Source organism: Falco biarmicus, chromosome 4 (assembly GCF_023638135.1).
Source record: "Falco biarmicus isolate bFalBia1 chromosome 4, bFalBia1.pri, whole genome shotgun sequence".
In the NCBI taxonomy this organism is placed as follows: domain Eukaryota; kingdom Metazoa; phylum Chordata; class Aves; order Falconiformes; family Falconidae; genus Falco; species Falco biarmicus.
The window spans coordinates 52,301,153-52,316,818 of record NC_079291.1 but is presented as its reverse complement, the minus strand read 5'-3'; the positions used below and the strand labels follow the sequence as shown (position 1 = coordinate 52,316,818).

The 15,666-nt window shown below is 38.3% G+C and overlaps 1 protein-coding gene across 1 annotated transcript in view; it reads right to left on the bottom strand.

Moving 5' to 3' along the window:
• PTPRN2 (protein tyrosine phosphatase receptor type N2) overlaps nt 1–15,666 on the bottom strand; it is a 663,537-nt gene that overhangs the window by 38,217 nt on the left and 609,654 nt on the right. The window contains exon 17 of the mRNA XM_056337581.1: nt 9,550–9,627. Coding sequence (XP_056193556.1) covers nt 9,550–9,627 — 78 coding nt within the window. The remainder of the gene's footprint in view (nt 1–9,549; nt 9,628–15,666) is intronic.

The following is a 15,666-nucleotide window of genomic DNA, read 5'->3' as shown; positions in this document are numbered from 1 at the left end:
CCCCAAGGAGCACGTCTTTGTAATGAAGGAACAGGTAGCACAGACCTGGCCTGCACAACCCCTTTGGAGAAGCACCTCTGGTAACCTAAGACACGTTTCAGCTGGGCTTGGAGAACAAAGGAGGAAGTTCGGTTGCAAATCCACAATAATGCACGTAATTCTGAAATTTGTGTGCTTGCACAGTAGAAAGTGAGTCAATGCATGTGATATAAGAATAAAGAGACTATCTGGTCCTCAGGGCAGAGGTTTTTCTTGTTAGGTACAGCCTAGCAAAATTAAGCCTTAAACTCTATGTGTCCATAAAAACTAAATATATTTTTCTACATATTATGTTTAGTATATAATATATACATATATAGCTCTCTAATATATGAAACTAAACTTATTTAGACCATTTAGCCCAGGCAGCTTCATGTTTGTAATTTATGGTAATGCTTTCAGGAGAAGAAGAAATGTTGAATGGAGTCTCCTGAATGGAAGTGATAAAGTCTGAGTTACATATAGGAGCTCACTACAGAGCTCACAATACATGCTTTGCTGAAAAGGGAAGGTAGCGTATAATTTTGTGTGACACGTCTACCTTCAGCCTATATGCCTAGAGAGTAACATGTTAATGATCTTTAATGAGGTTCTGCTGTATGCATCATTCTCAAAACATTTCTTAGACAAGAATAACAGCATCCCATTCCATTTATTGCAAATGAAAGGCTGAATCCTGCAACCCAAAGATGAGCAGTGCGTTTGACATCTGCAGGATTCCCTGTTGATGAAATCCGCCACGTGTAGAGACCTCATGCTGTGGTTATCCAGTATGTCAGTCCTATACAAAGGACTTCCACATTGGGATGAATTATATTTAATAGGAATTACTTGCAAAGGAGCACAGAATTGGTTTTTCAAGTAAGGAGAAAAATAAAGTCATAAATAGGAGAAACAGTGTTGCAACACTGCCACAAAACTGATAAAGCACCAGGTTTTGAAAGCTTGTATTTTAAGATGTCCTTTTTTACTAGCTTGTAAATAAAATGGTTAATACGGATCCCTTTTTTTTTTTCAGACATTTCATCATTTTGAAGCTTCTTTTTTATAATGAATGATTCTCCTGAACCCTCTTTTCAGTCATTTTCTTCTTTATTTTAGTGATGGGGAAATGACAAGATACATGTTCTGACCAGACACTTCTTTTGATGGGGACTGGTGGAGAAGTTTCTAAAATGTGATGATTTCAAAGTAGAAAATAGATGGGATAATCAGTTAAATCCAGCCTGTTCACTAAAAATAACAGGCTAATCACACCAGCTGCTTTCTGGGGGAGATCTCCAGCAAACTAAAGAATTCACCTTTTCAGTCTTTTAGGCTTCCCAAGTAACTGGTAAATGCAACTACTTGGAAAAGCAGACAAACAAGCAAACAAAACCCAAATAATTTCTAATGATAATAAAACCTCAACATGAATAAACACAACACCCAAAGCCACAACAAAGCAAGGTACTAACTCTTGCTGGATCAGATAATATTCATCCCATGACATGTCTTGGAAGTAATTAACACAACCGTGACTTCTTTCATTCTCCACTGGAAATAGGAAACACTGTACTGAATGGAGAGAGTCAGCAAACGGTATTTTCTGGAATATTTTAAAACCAAACGCCTATGTTTTAATGGGTTAAAAAAAGGGGAGGGAGGAATCTTTTAACTAACAACAAAAAAAAACATTGGAGGGGCATTTAGATGTTTGTCGTTAACTAGAACTTCACTATGCATGCCAGTCAAAAAGCAAGCTCTTTTGCAAAACATTTTGGTTGAAAATGACTTATCATCTTGATAGGAAATGGGTCAAATCTGGCAAAGTCAGAATTGCCATTTGCAGACACTACTGTGCTGGATCGCTAAGCAAATCTGTAGGTTGAAAAAGTGACTATCAACAATCTGTATTTAATTAAAAAAATAGTCTGACTCTTGCACTTAAAAAGACGTCTCCAGAAAGGACCATATATAAATACGTGGTCATCAAGACTGGCTCCATGTGTTATGTCCCTGGTGCTGCAGCAACACTTGTTTGGAAGTCAACGGGAAAGGCAAACTCAAGATGACTGTATGTGCTGCAATAACTTCTGCTTTCTCAGAGAGATATAAAATGCTCTTATTCTTCTCAGTAGACTCCTAACTCAAGCCTTATTATTAAATAATTTAAATATGAGCCCTATTTAGTATTGCAGTGCTGACAAAACCACGTTAAGGAGGGAAAGTCCACCAGAATTGCCAGTAATTAGGTTTTCACCTTAGTATTGGAAAGGTGGAACCTAAACAATAAAGGGATAGAAATTTAAAAAGGATCACCCCTAAGTACCTTCCTCAACAGAAGCCATAATTAGAAGTGAGCATGGTAAATGCACACTCCTTTACTGAACGCCTATGGAATTCCTAATGCTATATTTATTTCACATGGCTTGACAAGTTACTAGAGCTCTAGGGGCTACTGTTCTGTGCCTCTCTCTCCCTTGCTGTTTTTCTTTTATTAAATTAAAATATGCATATTTTACACATTGAATTGCTTTGTGTCGCTTTTCATCTGCTCCTCTTTCTGAAGGTGAGAACTGATTAGACATGCAGGAAGTCCCATTCCAGGCAAGGAAAATAAAACTTGGGAATCAAGACTGCTTGAAAGCACTCTGTTCTGCACAGAACAAAATGCAGGAAAATAATTTAGTCTGTAAATTAATTTCAGCACTCACAAAACATGCTGAACTGGGAGCACAGAAACCAGCAATTAGAGCAGAGGAGGGTTTGGTACAGTTGTTCCTACTCTGCCCATGGGCTTGGAACACTGATTTTGCAGGGAGACTCAATTCAGCTACTGGGACGTGGTCTCCTGCCCACTGGGATTTGCCCTTGGAGATCACTGATGACTAATCCCTTTTTACACAGGAAACAATCAACTGACAGTATTTTGTATTTCTTTTGCTGAATTCCAAAACTGCAAGAGAGAAGCAAGTGTTGCCAAACAGACGTGCAAAGATTTATCACATCCTCAAGACCGCAACTCAGAAATGGGGTTCTTAACATGCTGGTGTGATCTGGGGGGAAAACAACAGTCAGTTTTTGAACTGATGCTGGTAATACACTCCTAAATATGGGTAGAGAAGAATTATTCTAAAAACAGTTATAGATTAAGAAATGCAGGACTGAGGACAATGAAAAGCAAAAGTCAACTGAACTCCCTGGCTCACATTAGGGCTCGAGTCTTTACTCTTGGGATCCTTCTGCACTTTGCATTTAACAGTCTTGCAATAAAAATAGAAAATAATCCAAGGAACAGACATGACGCCCTATAATCACAACAGCGTAAACCTCCACTCCATTCTTTTTGTTTGTGGGCAATAGACACCTAGTTTTAACAAGGGTGAAGAGTGTTCCCAATTTCAAGACTATTTCAAGTATTGGTGAACAGTGAAGGGAAGATGGGGTACTGAAAGCATGGGTTTGATTCAGAACACACAGGATGAAGCTTTCCCACTTCCCAGAGGAGCATCCTAAACATGAAGGGGCAGCATCTGAAGTCTGTCTTTCTGGTCCTGTGTCAGACACAGTGCTGTTCATGAGTGGTATCTGCTTCATCACCCTTGCCAGAATGGAGCCTCTCAGGGACTAAGGCACTTGGGAACTTACCTAGCCTGAACTACACATACATTCAGGCAAAAGCCAGGGAATTTTCTGGTCCAAACTACAAGTGTTGACTGTATTTAATCTCATGATTTACTGTTGTAGGTACTTTAAACCTTACTGAACATCTGCAAAATGAGGAAAATTGTATTTACCTACTCCTTCTGTAGAGGTTACATAATGCTCATATACTTATTAATGATGTTGTCATAATTAATGGGTTGGTAGGGAGGACATCACAGAAACACAACAAATACAAAAATATATATGTCACATGTGATTTCATTTTGTAAGGCAACTAAAGGGTATCCTCTTAAGTCACTTGGCAGGAAATCCCTGATCCCTCCCTCTATTTCACTTAATATGATAAAATAAAAAAAGATAAAAATGTACTTTCCACAAAGGGAGTGGAAAGAAGGGCAGATGTCGGTAGATTTATGAAAGCAAGACATATCTTGGGGTATTTTCTGGAGGGAAGAATTATGGCCTCCTACAGAAATCTCCAATTGGAGACAATGCGCTTAGCAGACACGCCATTTATAAAATGGCATAATTAAGAACAATTTTTCACTGCAAGGACAGTTGGTTCTGAATATCCTAACTCCAAGGAATAGTTTCTTGCATATTATCATCTCTTGCTTCTTAGAATACTCTGCAAGTTAAGACATGTACTTCATGTCAAATACTTCGTAGAATTATTACCCAGCACATACGGAAAATAATAAAATTTTATGCCTCCAGAATTATTCACAACATAGAACTCCTGCTGCGAAAACTTGTTATAGATCAGAAATATTCTACATCCTCTTTCTTTTGAATTATGTTCAAAGAGATGTTGAATTTTAATAGCGTTATGTGGAAGAGCTGAGTGAAATCTCACTGAAGCTGCTGGACAAAATCATCACCTTTCATTCAAGATAAATGTAAGAAACAAGCAAACTCTTTTATGGAGCCTGATAACTGAAATTACAGAAGTTAGCATCAAAAACAAGAGAAATGTGAAGCATACGGACCCATGAGTTTCTCTAGAAACTGATATGCTTAATGCAGAGAGAGAGGCGTTAATCAAGGCAAGATGATTAATCCAGATAAGCAGCAAAAACGTGTAAAAGGAATAAAGAAACCACCAGCACAGTTCAACAAACTAGCATTGTGATCCTGCTAGAAGAAAAGCTGAAAGAGAGGTTGGGGGTAAAACACTGGGTGAATGAGGTTTGGAATAAAGAAGTTATTCCCTGTTATTTGATTCTGTCTTTGTTCAAAGAAATAAAACTCTCTATTTTCTTTGTAAATAAAATGGAAATATATCAAAGCAAAACCCTATCCTCAGGATGAATTCTCTTTCCAGCTGAGAAGAAAACAACCCACAACCTGGCAAATTGTTTAACCACTCAGGTAAAAATGGATTAATACCATGTGAGGAGAAGCATCCAGTTTTCAAGAAAGGGAATTGTGAGGTGGAATTCCCACTGAACCAAAATAGAATCAATGAAGGATGTATCACTCAGAAATAGTAATTGGTAAAAAGAGATGAAAACAAGACCAGATGAAATTAAAAGAAGACTTAAATCAGCTGGAGGCTTTTCAAAATTAATTAAAGTAGTAGCTGGAGAATTTCCAGAGCGGTCTAAGAGATGACATGCAGGCAGAGATGAAATCTCTGCTTGAGCCGCAAACACAGAGTAACCAGGCAGATTAGGAAGCCCTGTGGCAAAACGGATCAATGAGATGACTGACAACACAACTCCTGCAGGCTAGAAAGTTTTCAAAGAAATAGGTAAGCCAGGAAAGTTGGAACTAACTTGGCACTTGCTGACTTAGAGGAGCTATGCCAAAAATATAAGGAGCCGGAGAAGTAATCTGGAGGGACACAGACAACTGTGGAAGTCTGATGCCTGGAATTGGTCTTACGCCCTTAGAGAAGCCAGAGTTAAGACTCTTGCCTTTTTTATCATTCTTATTTTTACAACATATACAAATTTGAACACAATTTGAAAATGACCAATGTATAGGAGTTTGGACTATCGCCAGCTCAAAGTCTTTGAAAGAAAAACTTCCATCAAGCTGATCTCTCTCAAGTCAATATGAAAACCCAAATGACTAGAAAGGTGTACAGAAAATGCTGAGTCTAATGGCCAGCTCTAGTGGCTCAATTTAGGTGGTACTGAAGAGCAGTATTTGCTCTTCTTCCTCACCTTACCAAAAAGGACATAATCTTTCAAGAAGTGGTCACTAGTGAGATGACTGAAACTGGTCTCTCTCCAGTCCCATAGTGGTATTAGGCATGGGTTTGCTCAACAGTAAGTAGTAAGAATGCTAAACAAGATGAGATTGAACAAAGCATCATAAATGCTTTATGAAAATGCTTTACCCAGTTTGGGAAAGAGAAGATACTGAGCTAACCATGATCTTTGTTCAGATCTGGGCAACTCGAAAACAGTAAATGGGAATTTGATTGCTAAGTGTCTAATAACACTTGCACAAAAACACTGGGCACTGGATCAACATAACAGGTTTTAGAAGGGTTTGCCAATAAAACTAGGAATAAAAGATTATCCAAAACTAAATCATCTGTTTGGTCTTAAATAGAGATAATAGATATGACCACATGATCATGAAGATGACAGATATAAAGAGCAGCAGACACTGCAGAGTAGTGTTAGAGAGCTCAGGAACTAGGTTCCTTTTGGAAGAAGCTTCCTCCAGATGCGTCTGTAGCCTTCTCCCCCACCAAGCGGCATTTGGTCCATTGGACCACGCAACAAAGTAAATCCTAAAACGAGAGTAAAACCTACAAAGTACTGTGACACACTATAAATCTATCCCTAGCAGGCCACGCTGCTCGCTAATGTAGATGTAGTCACTGACGGGTGGAAGAATCTAATGCAAGTTTAAGGGAAACTAAGTTTAGAAAGTGTCTCTGGAACCTGAGCACAGAATCTAGAGAGTCAGGACAAATCAGAAGCAGTCTGGATTTTGTTGCGGATACCAGCTGTGTTGTAAATGCCAAGAAAGTTATCTTATACTTTCAAGTAAAACAAATACTTTGTAGACAAGTGTTTTCTAGGAATCAGTTTGAAAAGCCTACAGGAGTTGAAACATTTTGTAAGAGTTTCTTCCTGGGGTAGCCTTTCAGCCAAGGTAAAATGGCCTGGCTGATGTCCACCCTGCAACTAGGCTCTTGGGAATCTTAGCAGTTAAGTTGCTGCAAAAATAAGAAACAATAAATCTAGTACATATTGCCATAGAAGATGATGCCAAGCTCCAAGAGTTTCTGTTGGACTTGCTAAAGCATGACATTGTGCATTTAGACAAGGAACAGAATAGTCCCAGGTCTCTCTGGAGGCAGTCACTCTTCCATCAGTCAGAACACTGCTTCACTGAGCACACAAAAGGGGAAAAAAACAACACAGCTCAGCAACAGCTGGTATTAAGTGGAGGAGGGAGAGGGAGGAGAACCACTGAGAAGACATATCAAGGATGAATAATTGAATCTTTAAACAATCCCTGGTGGAAGCACCATGGTCTTGTATAAACTACAGAAAATTGTATTCGAGGATTCAAGAATTGTATTCAAAGGATTCCGCCCTGACAGGAGTTAATACTCCATTTTCCATAGCAATTTCAGGTTTCCCATGCTTTACCTTAATATAGGTACTACCAGGTGAAAAACAGGTATAAACATTGCTCATGCATCTGGGCATACACTGCAACAACTTCAAGCCATGGCTTTTGACTTGTACAATGGACCTACTACATTTCAGTGGTTATGGATGTGGCGTTCTGTGAGGAGTTAATCTCTCTCTCAGCCTGCTCATCACACCTGGCTGATACCCTGGGCCAAGTAAAAAGCTTGGGACAGGAGCTGGCACATTGACATGTGATCTGTAGGAAGTTTAACTTAAAGAAAAGTGGGTGATGGACCAAACTGATACAGGTAGATTGTTATGTTGAAGTGACAGGCACCATCAAAATAAATGTAAGAAACAAACTTTTGTATGGAACCTAATAGAAGAAACCACATAAGAATATCACGTAAAAAATGGATATGTAGCCACACTTGAGCAGAAGCTGAACCATGGTTGCTGAATGGTTTCTGTTTACAGCAAATCTGGTGGGGAGATGCAGTGAACTTTCACTGAAGGATAACGGGGAGGAGGAATAGTTAAAAAGAGCAGAAAGCAAGTGAAGGAAAGTGAAGACTCTCCACTCACAAATAGCATGAAGAAAGAAAGTCAAGAAAGAGACCTTCTGAGTACAAAGTTGGAATGAAGACGGTTGGATCACAGAAGAAAGAAATAATGTTCTATCTCTGTGTCTATGCGAACAGGTTGCCTAACTGTTCAAATTAGAATGGGAGAAGAACAAAATATATCCTTCATACTATGTTTGTATGATTAATTCTGATTTCTGCATCAGCAGCAATGATTCTTTAAATGCCTCCTTTAAAAATTAGAACATACATTTTTTCCAACATGTAAAAGGTGCAGTAACAAGTGAAAATACACAAAATCTAAATATACAAATATGCAAAAATATACAATTAAAAACCCCTGGGCCTTCGGAATCATAAAATACAATTACAGAATAGCTAACATGGTCTTTGATTTTGCACGTTTAACTTAAGAAACACATTCTTAAGCATCATGCCTGTTATAAGGAATACTCCTGCCAAGGGAAGAAAGATCAGTGTTCTCAATTGTGTCTAATTACCAAATAACGAAGATAAAAATCACAAGTTACTTGAAAATTTAGGCCAGACCAACAGCTCAGCTGACTTGAAGCAGAAAGCATTTGCTTTGCACTTTTAAAAACCAGTCCCAAAATATCTCAGACTGAGCATCTGAATATCCAGGCACCCAAAATCAAACAACCTTTTTGAAAATGTCCTGATTCCTCATCAGAAACAGTAGAAAATTGTGACATGAAAAGCATCTTCAATAGGGATCAGTTAAGACTTTCTAATCATAGACCAAATGATGCAGATGAAGAGACATGATGATTTCAACTGATGCAAGCCCCTAAAATACAATGGCACTTCTGAAATTTTTACACAGATACTCTTTTCCTTCAGAACAAATGCTTCTACATTTATAATGCAAACCAAGAAATAAAAACATACGTTTGTCTTGATAATAAACCTCAGTTGGCCTCTTCCCTTCAGTAAGCTTCAGCAAGCTTTCAGGTGCACTTTCACACTTACAAAGGAATTTAACGCAGCATATCCATCACACAATTTGCATACCCCAGCCCGGCGGTGTGTGTGTATGTCCAAATCTGAGAGCTGCGTAAGCACATAAAAAACCTCCATGCAAAGTAAGCTCATATTTGCATCAGCAATCCTTGCCTTCAGCCCCGGTCCTGCAAAAAGTTATGCACCTCCTTAGCTTTATGCAGCAGGGTCTTAACTCGGCCTTTAACTCAGCTACCTGTGGTAGGGAAAATACGTACGAATTTAAGCATTTTGGGGAACTGGGACATGTGAGAAATAGGTTTCAATGGAAAAATTCATGGCACATAGTGTTAGGTCCTTTTGATCTGGAGAGTGACAATGAATTCTGGCTACACTCTTAAGAAGGTCAGGCCCTCTGAAAATCATCCAGTCCTTGGCAGTAGCTTAATTACAGAGACCTGGCACTATTATACGAATACTTCAGCCTGAGGTTTTCAATATAATTTCCAGATCAAGTATTCTTTCGCAGGGCTTGTCGTATACATAAATGGCTTGAATATCCATGCACCAGATTTGAAAAAGACATGTGAATGGAGGTTTTTCCACCTGTTGTGACTCAAGCACAACATATTTTCATACATCTTACATTTCTAGAAGCACACGACATTTGACTTGTCACATAAATTCCATTTTCAAAGAGATATTTAACTTACCTGCCAGAAGTCAGCAACAGTAGCAGGGAGAGGGCCCTGGGTGGCAATATATGCAGGGTTTCGAGGGTCATGGTCCATCTGGAACAAGGGAAGAGAACACAGACTGGATTTATTTAGAAGAAAATCCCTTGCTGTGTTAGAGACAGAAAGTATGCGAGAGCAGAAACAAGGGACTTCCTAAAGGACTGTCATGGCCCTCCATCCTTTATTGGCAAACAAAGAATTTTATTTCTATTTATAAGCTCAGAGGAGAAGTTTTTCCACAAAAGACTGATCCTACCAGATGATAATCGGCGCACATGATAAGCAATGTCCTATGTCCTCAATATGCAGCATAAGATCATTTACGGTGGTTGACAAAGGCATTTATTTGAGATCAGTACTCGTGGTCTCATAGCAACCTAGGAGCCATTTGAAACATTTTTCTACACTGAGTGTTAAGAATGCTCCACACATCTAAATATGTTCTCCATTTCCACTGTGCCAGTCAAGGGCACATGTAACTAAAAAACAGCAAAAATAGGGAACAAATTCAGTTTCTGGCTTTTTCTGGTTAGCTGATTTATCTAAATGCATGGATTTGGCCTCAATAGAGGAAGTTCTGCTTAAAGACCTTAATTATTACATTTAATTCAAGGAGCAGAAAATTCACTGAGCAGAAAAAAAAAGAAGCTAAGAAACAAAGCCATCAAGAGTAAATAGGATTAGTGTGTTACAATGAATGTTTTCGAACTGATGGGTGGTTTTCTTGGTTCTAAATCTTAGGACTCATTCTGCTGAAAAAGAAGATCTGCTGATAGGATTAAAAAACAAACAAACTCATTCTAACCCTGAACTGGGCAAGACAAAACTGAGCATAAAGAAAAGAGACCCAGTTCAGCTCTCAGATGAGTGGGTGTGCCTCACTGACACTGAAGTCGGCGAGAGTTAACTTATACCCGTGTAGCTGAAGGCAGAATTTGTCTCAATACATGATTCTGTTCTATAAGATCTGAATAAGAATGAATGTGAGTCACATTTGCATTAACAGGCATCTACTGAATTTATTCATAGCCTATCAAAATTTTCAGTGATGGTACATGTCAGTGTAAAAGAAGGCACCTCATAATTATGTGCAACATAAAAGAGGGAAGAACTATAAAAGAACAGATGTAAGTTATTCTAACAGAACAACAATATGATGAATGTTGCAAAAAGGAAGAGAACACTTTTATGTTTCTAATTTTCTGATGTATAATAAGCTGGACTTAATATTAAAATTCTCCATGACAACACAACACAGGTAAAATGAAGTCACTGAACCCATTTAGAATAAAAGCTTACTTCTGATTCACCACCCCTGGTTATAAAAAACCTTGACCAGGATGTCTATAATACCATCATTTTATTCTGAACTTCATTGAGATGCTTCTCTTATCAGCAAATAACTCTTCACAACAAGCAATTGCTCACAACAAATTTCAACCTGCCTTTCTCTGCCTTTTGATAAAAGCAATTTTGATAGCAGAATGTTTACTACCGTGGGTATTTTGAGATCAGGGAAAAACTAGCTTTCTTCAGAAAGCAGTATTAGCAAAAAAATCTTAGGAACCATTTCAAAATGGGTAACTTTTTCTTGGTTTTGTAAGAATCCAGACACTGAAACAAAGACAGCTGAAAACAACAGCAAATGTGATTAAGCAAAGTCAGGTTTAAAGGGGTTATTTTTGCTCCATTATGGTTGAAATAATTTCCGTTGTTTTGTTTTGAATCCCACAGAGATCTATAGGATTTAATCATGTGCTTAAAGGTTTTACTGTGCTGGAAAAATCTTAGCTTAGGAGAATCGACCTGCACTGAGCAGGACTTGCTGCTCCCAGCGGAAAGCATTGCAGGCTGCATCCACTCGAAGATGATGTCAGTTGTCTGACTGGCGAGAGGCCGATTTGGAAATGTAACCAATCGTGAATACACCAAACTTTAGAAAAATAATAATTTACTTTTAATTTCTTCTTAAACTAAATTCTTTTGTATGTAGACATGACAGAAAGCAAAGGCAGAAGAAATCAAGGATGATGTAAATGGCGCTGTCATGGAGGAAACACTTCTCAACATTCAACTGGTAAATCAGGAATAGGCCAATCTCGGCATTTCAGCATTAATCAACCTCTGTCACAAAGGTGCAGTTGGAACGTGGCAAACATTACAATAAGCACAGAGTAGTGAAGTGTATCAGCAGTTTAACAATAATTCAAAAGACAATTACAATTATTCCATTTCAAGCACATTGTGTTGCACTGAAAACAATTACGAGCAGAAACTCTTCTTGCTTGAAGCAAATAGAAGATGGCAGAAAGCCCTATCACACTATTAAATGATCTTTAACTGAGCAAAAATAAGCGCAAAGATTAAACTAATTAAATGAAATTCCTGGTTTCATCAATTTTCTATTATATGTACTGTTTTAAAGGCCACATATTTCAAGAACAGTGTGAAAAATCACTACTCTGGTCACATTCAATTTAACTCGAGTAGGTGACTGCAAGGGACAGTTCACGATGTTTTTATGTTCTTTTTTATTCTCTCAAGGTTACCAAGAACACCAAGGGCATCTTAATCTATCAAAGTTAACAAAAGTTTGAATAAAGAAATAAAGTCAGTAATGGGTTTTAAACTAACTAATCAAGGATCAAGTAAAAGGCTTTTTTTTAATGTCAGTAGTCATTATCTTCTTTCAACGATCCCTCAGATTTCTCACTTCATGAAAATAAAACAGAAAATGTATTCTCCAGAGAACAGAGAACAGCAGGCTCCATACTATCAAGTATTAAAATAAAAATCGACTGTTTGCTAACATTTTACATTGGAACAACCTTCAGAAATCACCCTAATAGCAGCTGTTCAAAAAGACCAAGATTTTCCCCTCTGTGTCCCCATCAAAGCACCAGGTTCGCAAGGCGTACATCAGAACTGGATCGAACAGCCATTCTGGAAAGAAAAACCTGCAATTATTACAACTGTTGTGCTATGGTGAAATTCTCATTTTCTGCTGAAGTACAACAAAAGCAAGTCTGGAGATGATTGTTTCAATCTTTTTTCCCCATGATTTTCTATTAGGAAAAGAAAGGGATTAAGGATTACTATCACTGATCATGCAATTGACTGTGGTAATTTCCATCACTAATATCAAAAGCAAATGGAAACAAAAAGGAGGAGCATTCAGATTTCTTGTTGGAAAAGAAAAACTACACAAAACATTAATGGCACAACTTGTAACTTAAGTTGACTTACAGTATCTTCCAGTAGGAAAATATATAAAGATCACAGTATCACAATTAGTTCCACCTTTGTTGAATTAATATCAGATCACCATTCCAACTTTGCTTTACTAGAGAATAAAAGTTACTCCTTTGGTTTTTCCTTCAAGAGTTCTACTGCCCCGTTGCCCTACCCTAGGACTTTGCACTGATTCCCTGAAGAACTCTGAATTGTGTTGAGTTTTTACAGAGATTGTGCTGCTGTATGATTTCACTGATAACACTGATGAAATACAGCAAAATCAATACATTCTGGCAGCAAATCCTCGAATTTATTGTATTTGGACTTGAGAGTGGTACATACAGATTCTTGTTAAGTAGTCTTCTAAAACCGTACACAGTAGAAGTGTCAATAGGCATCAATGACCATTCTGAAATCTCATGTAAATGATACACCGATTCACTCCTGCCCTTCACCATCATTCTCAGCTTGTCAGATCCTTACTTCCCACACAGAAAAATGCTGGGTGAGATGTGGTCTGACACACCATATTTACCCTGATCTAAATCCTCTGAGTCCAGCTGAAATACTCCTAAATCATACGAGATCAGAATGAGATCCAGCGTAGACCAAATATGACAGAAAGAATGTTGAACCCCGATTAAGACCTGAAAAATTTGTACGGATTCAAGGTACTGTGTGGTTTCCAGGTTTAATGTGTTTGTAATACTGATAAAATCTACTTTCAAGCATGTATTTACTACACAGTAAAGGAAGTCTCTAAAACTAAAGAGAGTATTTGTTTTTGTAAAATAAAGCATATCCAGCAAATGCAGATGAACTTTGTAATCACATTCATCTCAGCATTAACATTAAAAAGGTAGACCAGTCCTCATCTTCATGTTTGAATTAAAATTTAAAACAATTTTTAAACCCTTCCTTTAAAACCCCTAATGGAATGAAAAAAGTAAATCTGGTCGTGAATGCCATTATGAATTTCAGAGTCTATTCTTGGTGATGAAATTTGTATGCTGTGTTTGAACAAACTGTCATGGTAATGACATTCCTCAGTCTGGTGTCTTCAGTAATAAGCAAACCGAGTTTTTAAATGTAGTTGATGGGATTTTTTCTCTCAGACACCCTATGAGGAGAAACAGAATTCCCATTTACTTTCATGACCTCTGATTTAAAAGCAAAGATTGCACATTATTTACTACTGGATGATTTTCCCGAAATTTAATGAGGACTAAGTACAAATATGACAGAAGTAATTATCACAGTTTTATTCTGCACAGTCAGGGTCTTCTCGTGCTGTAATTGCAAGCCTTTCATTCAGCTGCCGATAGCAGAGTTATTATCATAGTACTTTATGTTATTTCAGAGAGGATGGAAGCAGATTTCTACCTCACTTCTACCCTGCAAATTTATCGCAAGGACTCATTTTGCCTGGCCTCACGCTACAGTGAAATTAAAGACCTACGGGAAGAATTCGGGACTAAATCTTTGCTGATTCTCCTCACCTACTCTCAGCCACGGTGAGGCCATCAATCTAACCCCACTTTTCACAGCACATTGCAGGGAAAGGAGGTCTTGAGGGGGGTAGCGTTTTTTAAAAAGGAGAAACATGTGGGCAGGTCGCCAGCTCATTGTCTAGCACGGAGATTTTTTTATGGTGTACTGCTGCACTCATTTAGACTTAAGTTAAGGTTGAGTGAGCCCCAGCTGGAGACTGGACCACTGACCCAGAAGCTGGAGATACCCAGCGACATGTACACGACTGGAAGCCTCCCTTCCCGAAGCTCAAATATAATTACTTTATTTTACACTCTTCCCTCACCAGACAGCTCACACACGCAGGGAGGAAAAAGCCTCTTCCAGTCAGTACAGACCATACTGATCCTGTGCTATTAATGCCCATCTTGCAGCTCACTACAATGCTCGCTCCTAACCCAGGCGCTGCAAGGCGCAAATGCACCAGGAACATCATTGTATTGACATGATAATTACTGAAGTTATTTAAGTTGAAAGGCAGCAGTCTGAAGGAAAGAAATGGCAGGATTTTTGCAAGAGCGAATAAAGGCACACTTACTGGTACTCCACATCCACCGTACACTTACAAAGATGTTGATTAAATGTGTGTCTGCTAACAGAAAAAAATCTCAAATAAACCACAGTAGTAATAGCATGTATGTCCAGCTCAGGCTGCAACAGCTGTACAGCCACAGTAAATATTGCAGAATCAAGTGCCCAACATAATATTCCAGTAGGCTTCTGTGGTGGGAGAAACAGAGACTGAATGTGTCTGCCACTCCTATATTTTACCTCATTATACAAAACTGTATCAGATCAACAAATATGTTTACACTAACCTGAAGATATTTAATCTGTTTTGAAAGGAAACAGTTTTCAGGGAATCTTTCCAAACTATGGACTTGCAAAGTAGTGATTTCCTCCTACTAACCTCCCACTGCATCACCTTCAGGAAACACACATTTTATCTACTGCTTTCAAAATAGCAAAATGACTATTGACTTAGTGAAATGAACTCACAAAACCATCTGGAGCATCTCTTTCCTTGGAATAGCAGGTCATCTACACAAATGTGGGCTGTGGCACTCCTTCCCACACAATAGGGTCCCTATACTACCATGAAGAAGAGGAACTCAAGAGTTTCTCTGGGCAGTTTTTCATGGCTCTGCAAGATACTGGATGCTTGTTCCAATCCAATGAAAGACTTGTGCACCCACTTATCTCTGGGCATAGAAATATTTCTGTAAAAGATTTAGAGACAACCATAAGATTTTTTGCTTCATCAACGTGATTTGTTTTATTGAACTAAACTTTTGAGTCTGGGAAAGCTACAAAAAAGAAAGTTTCTAA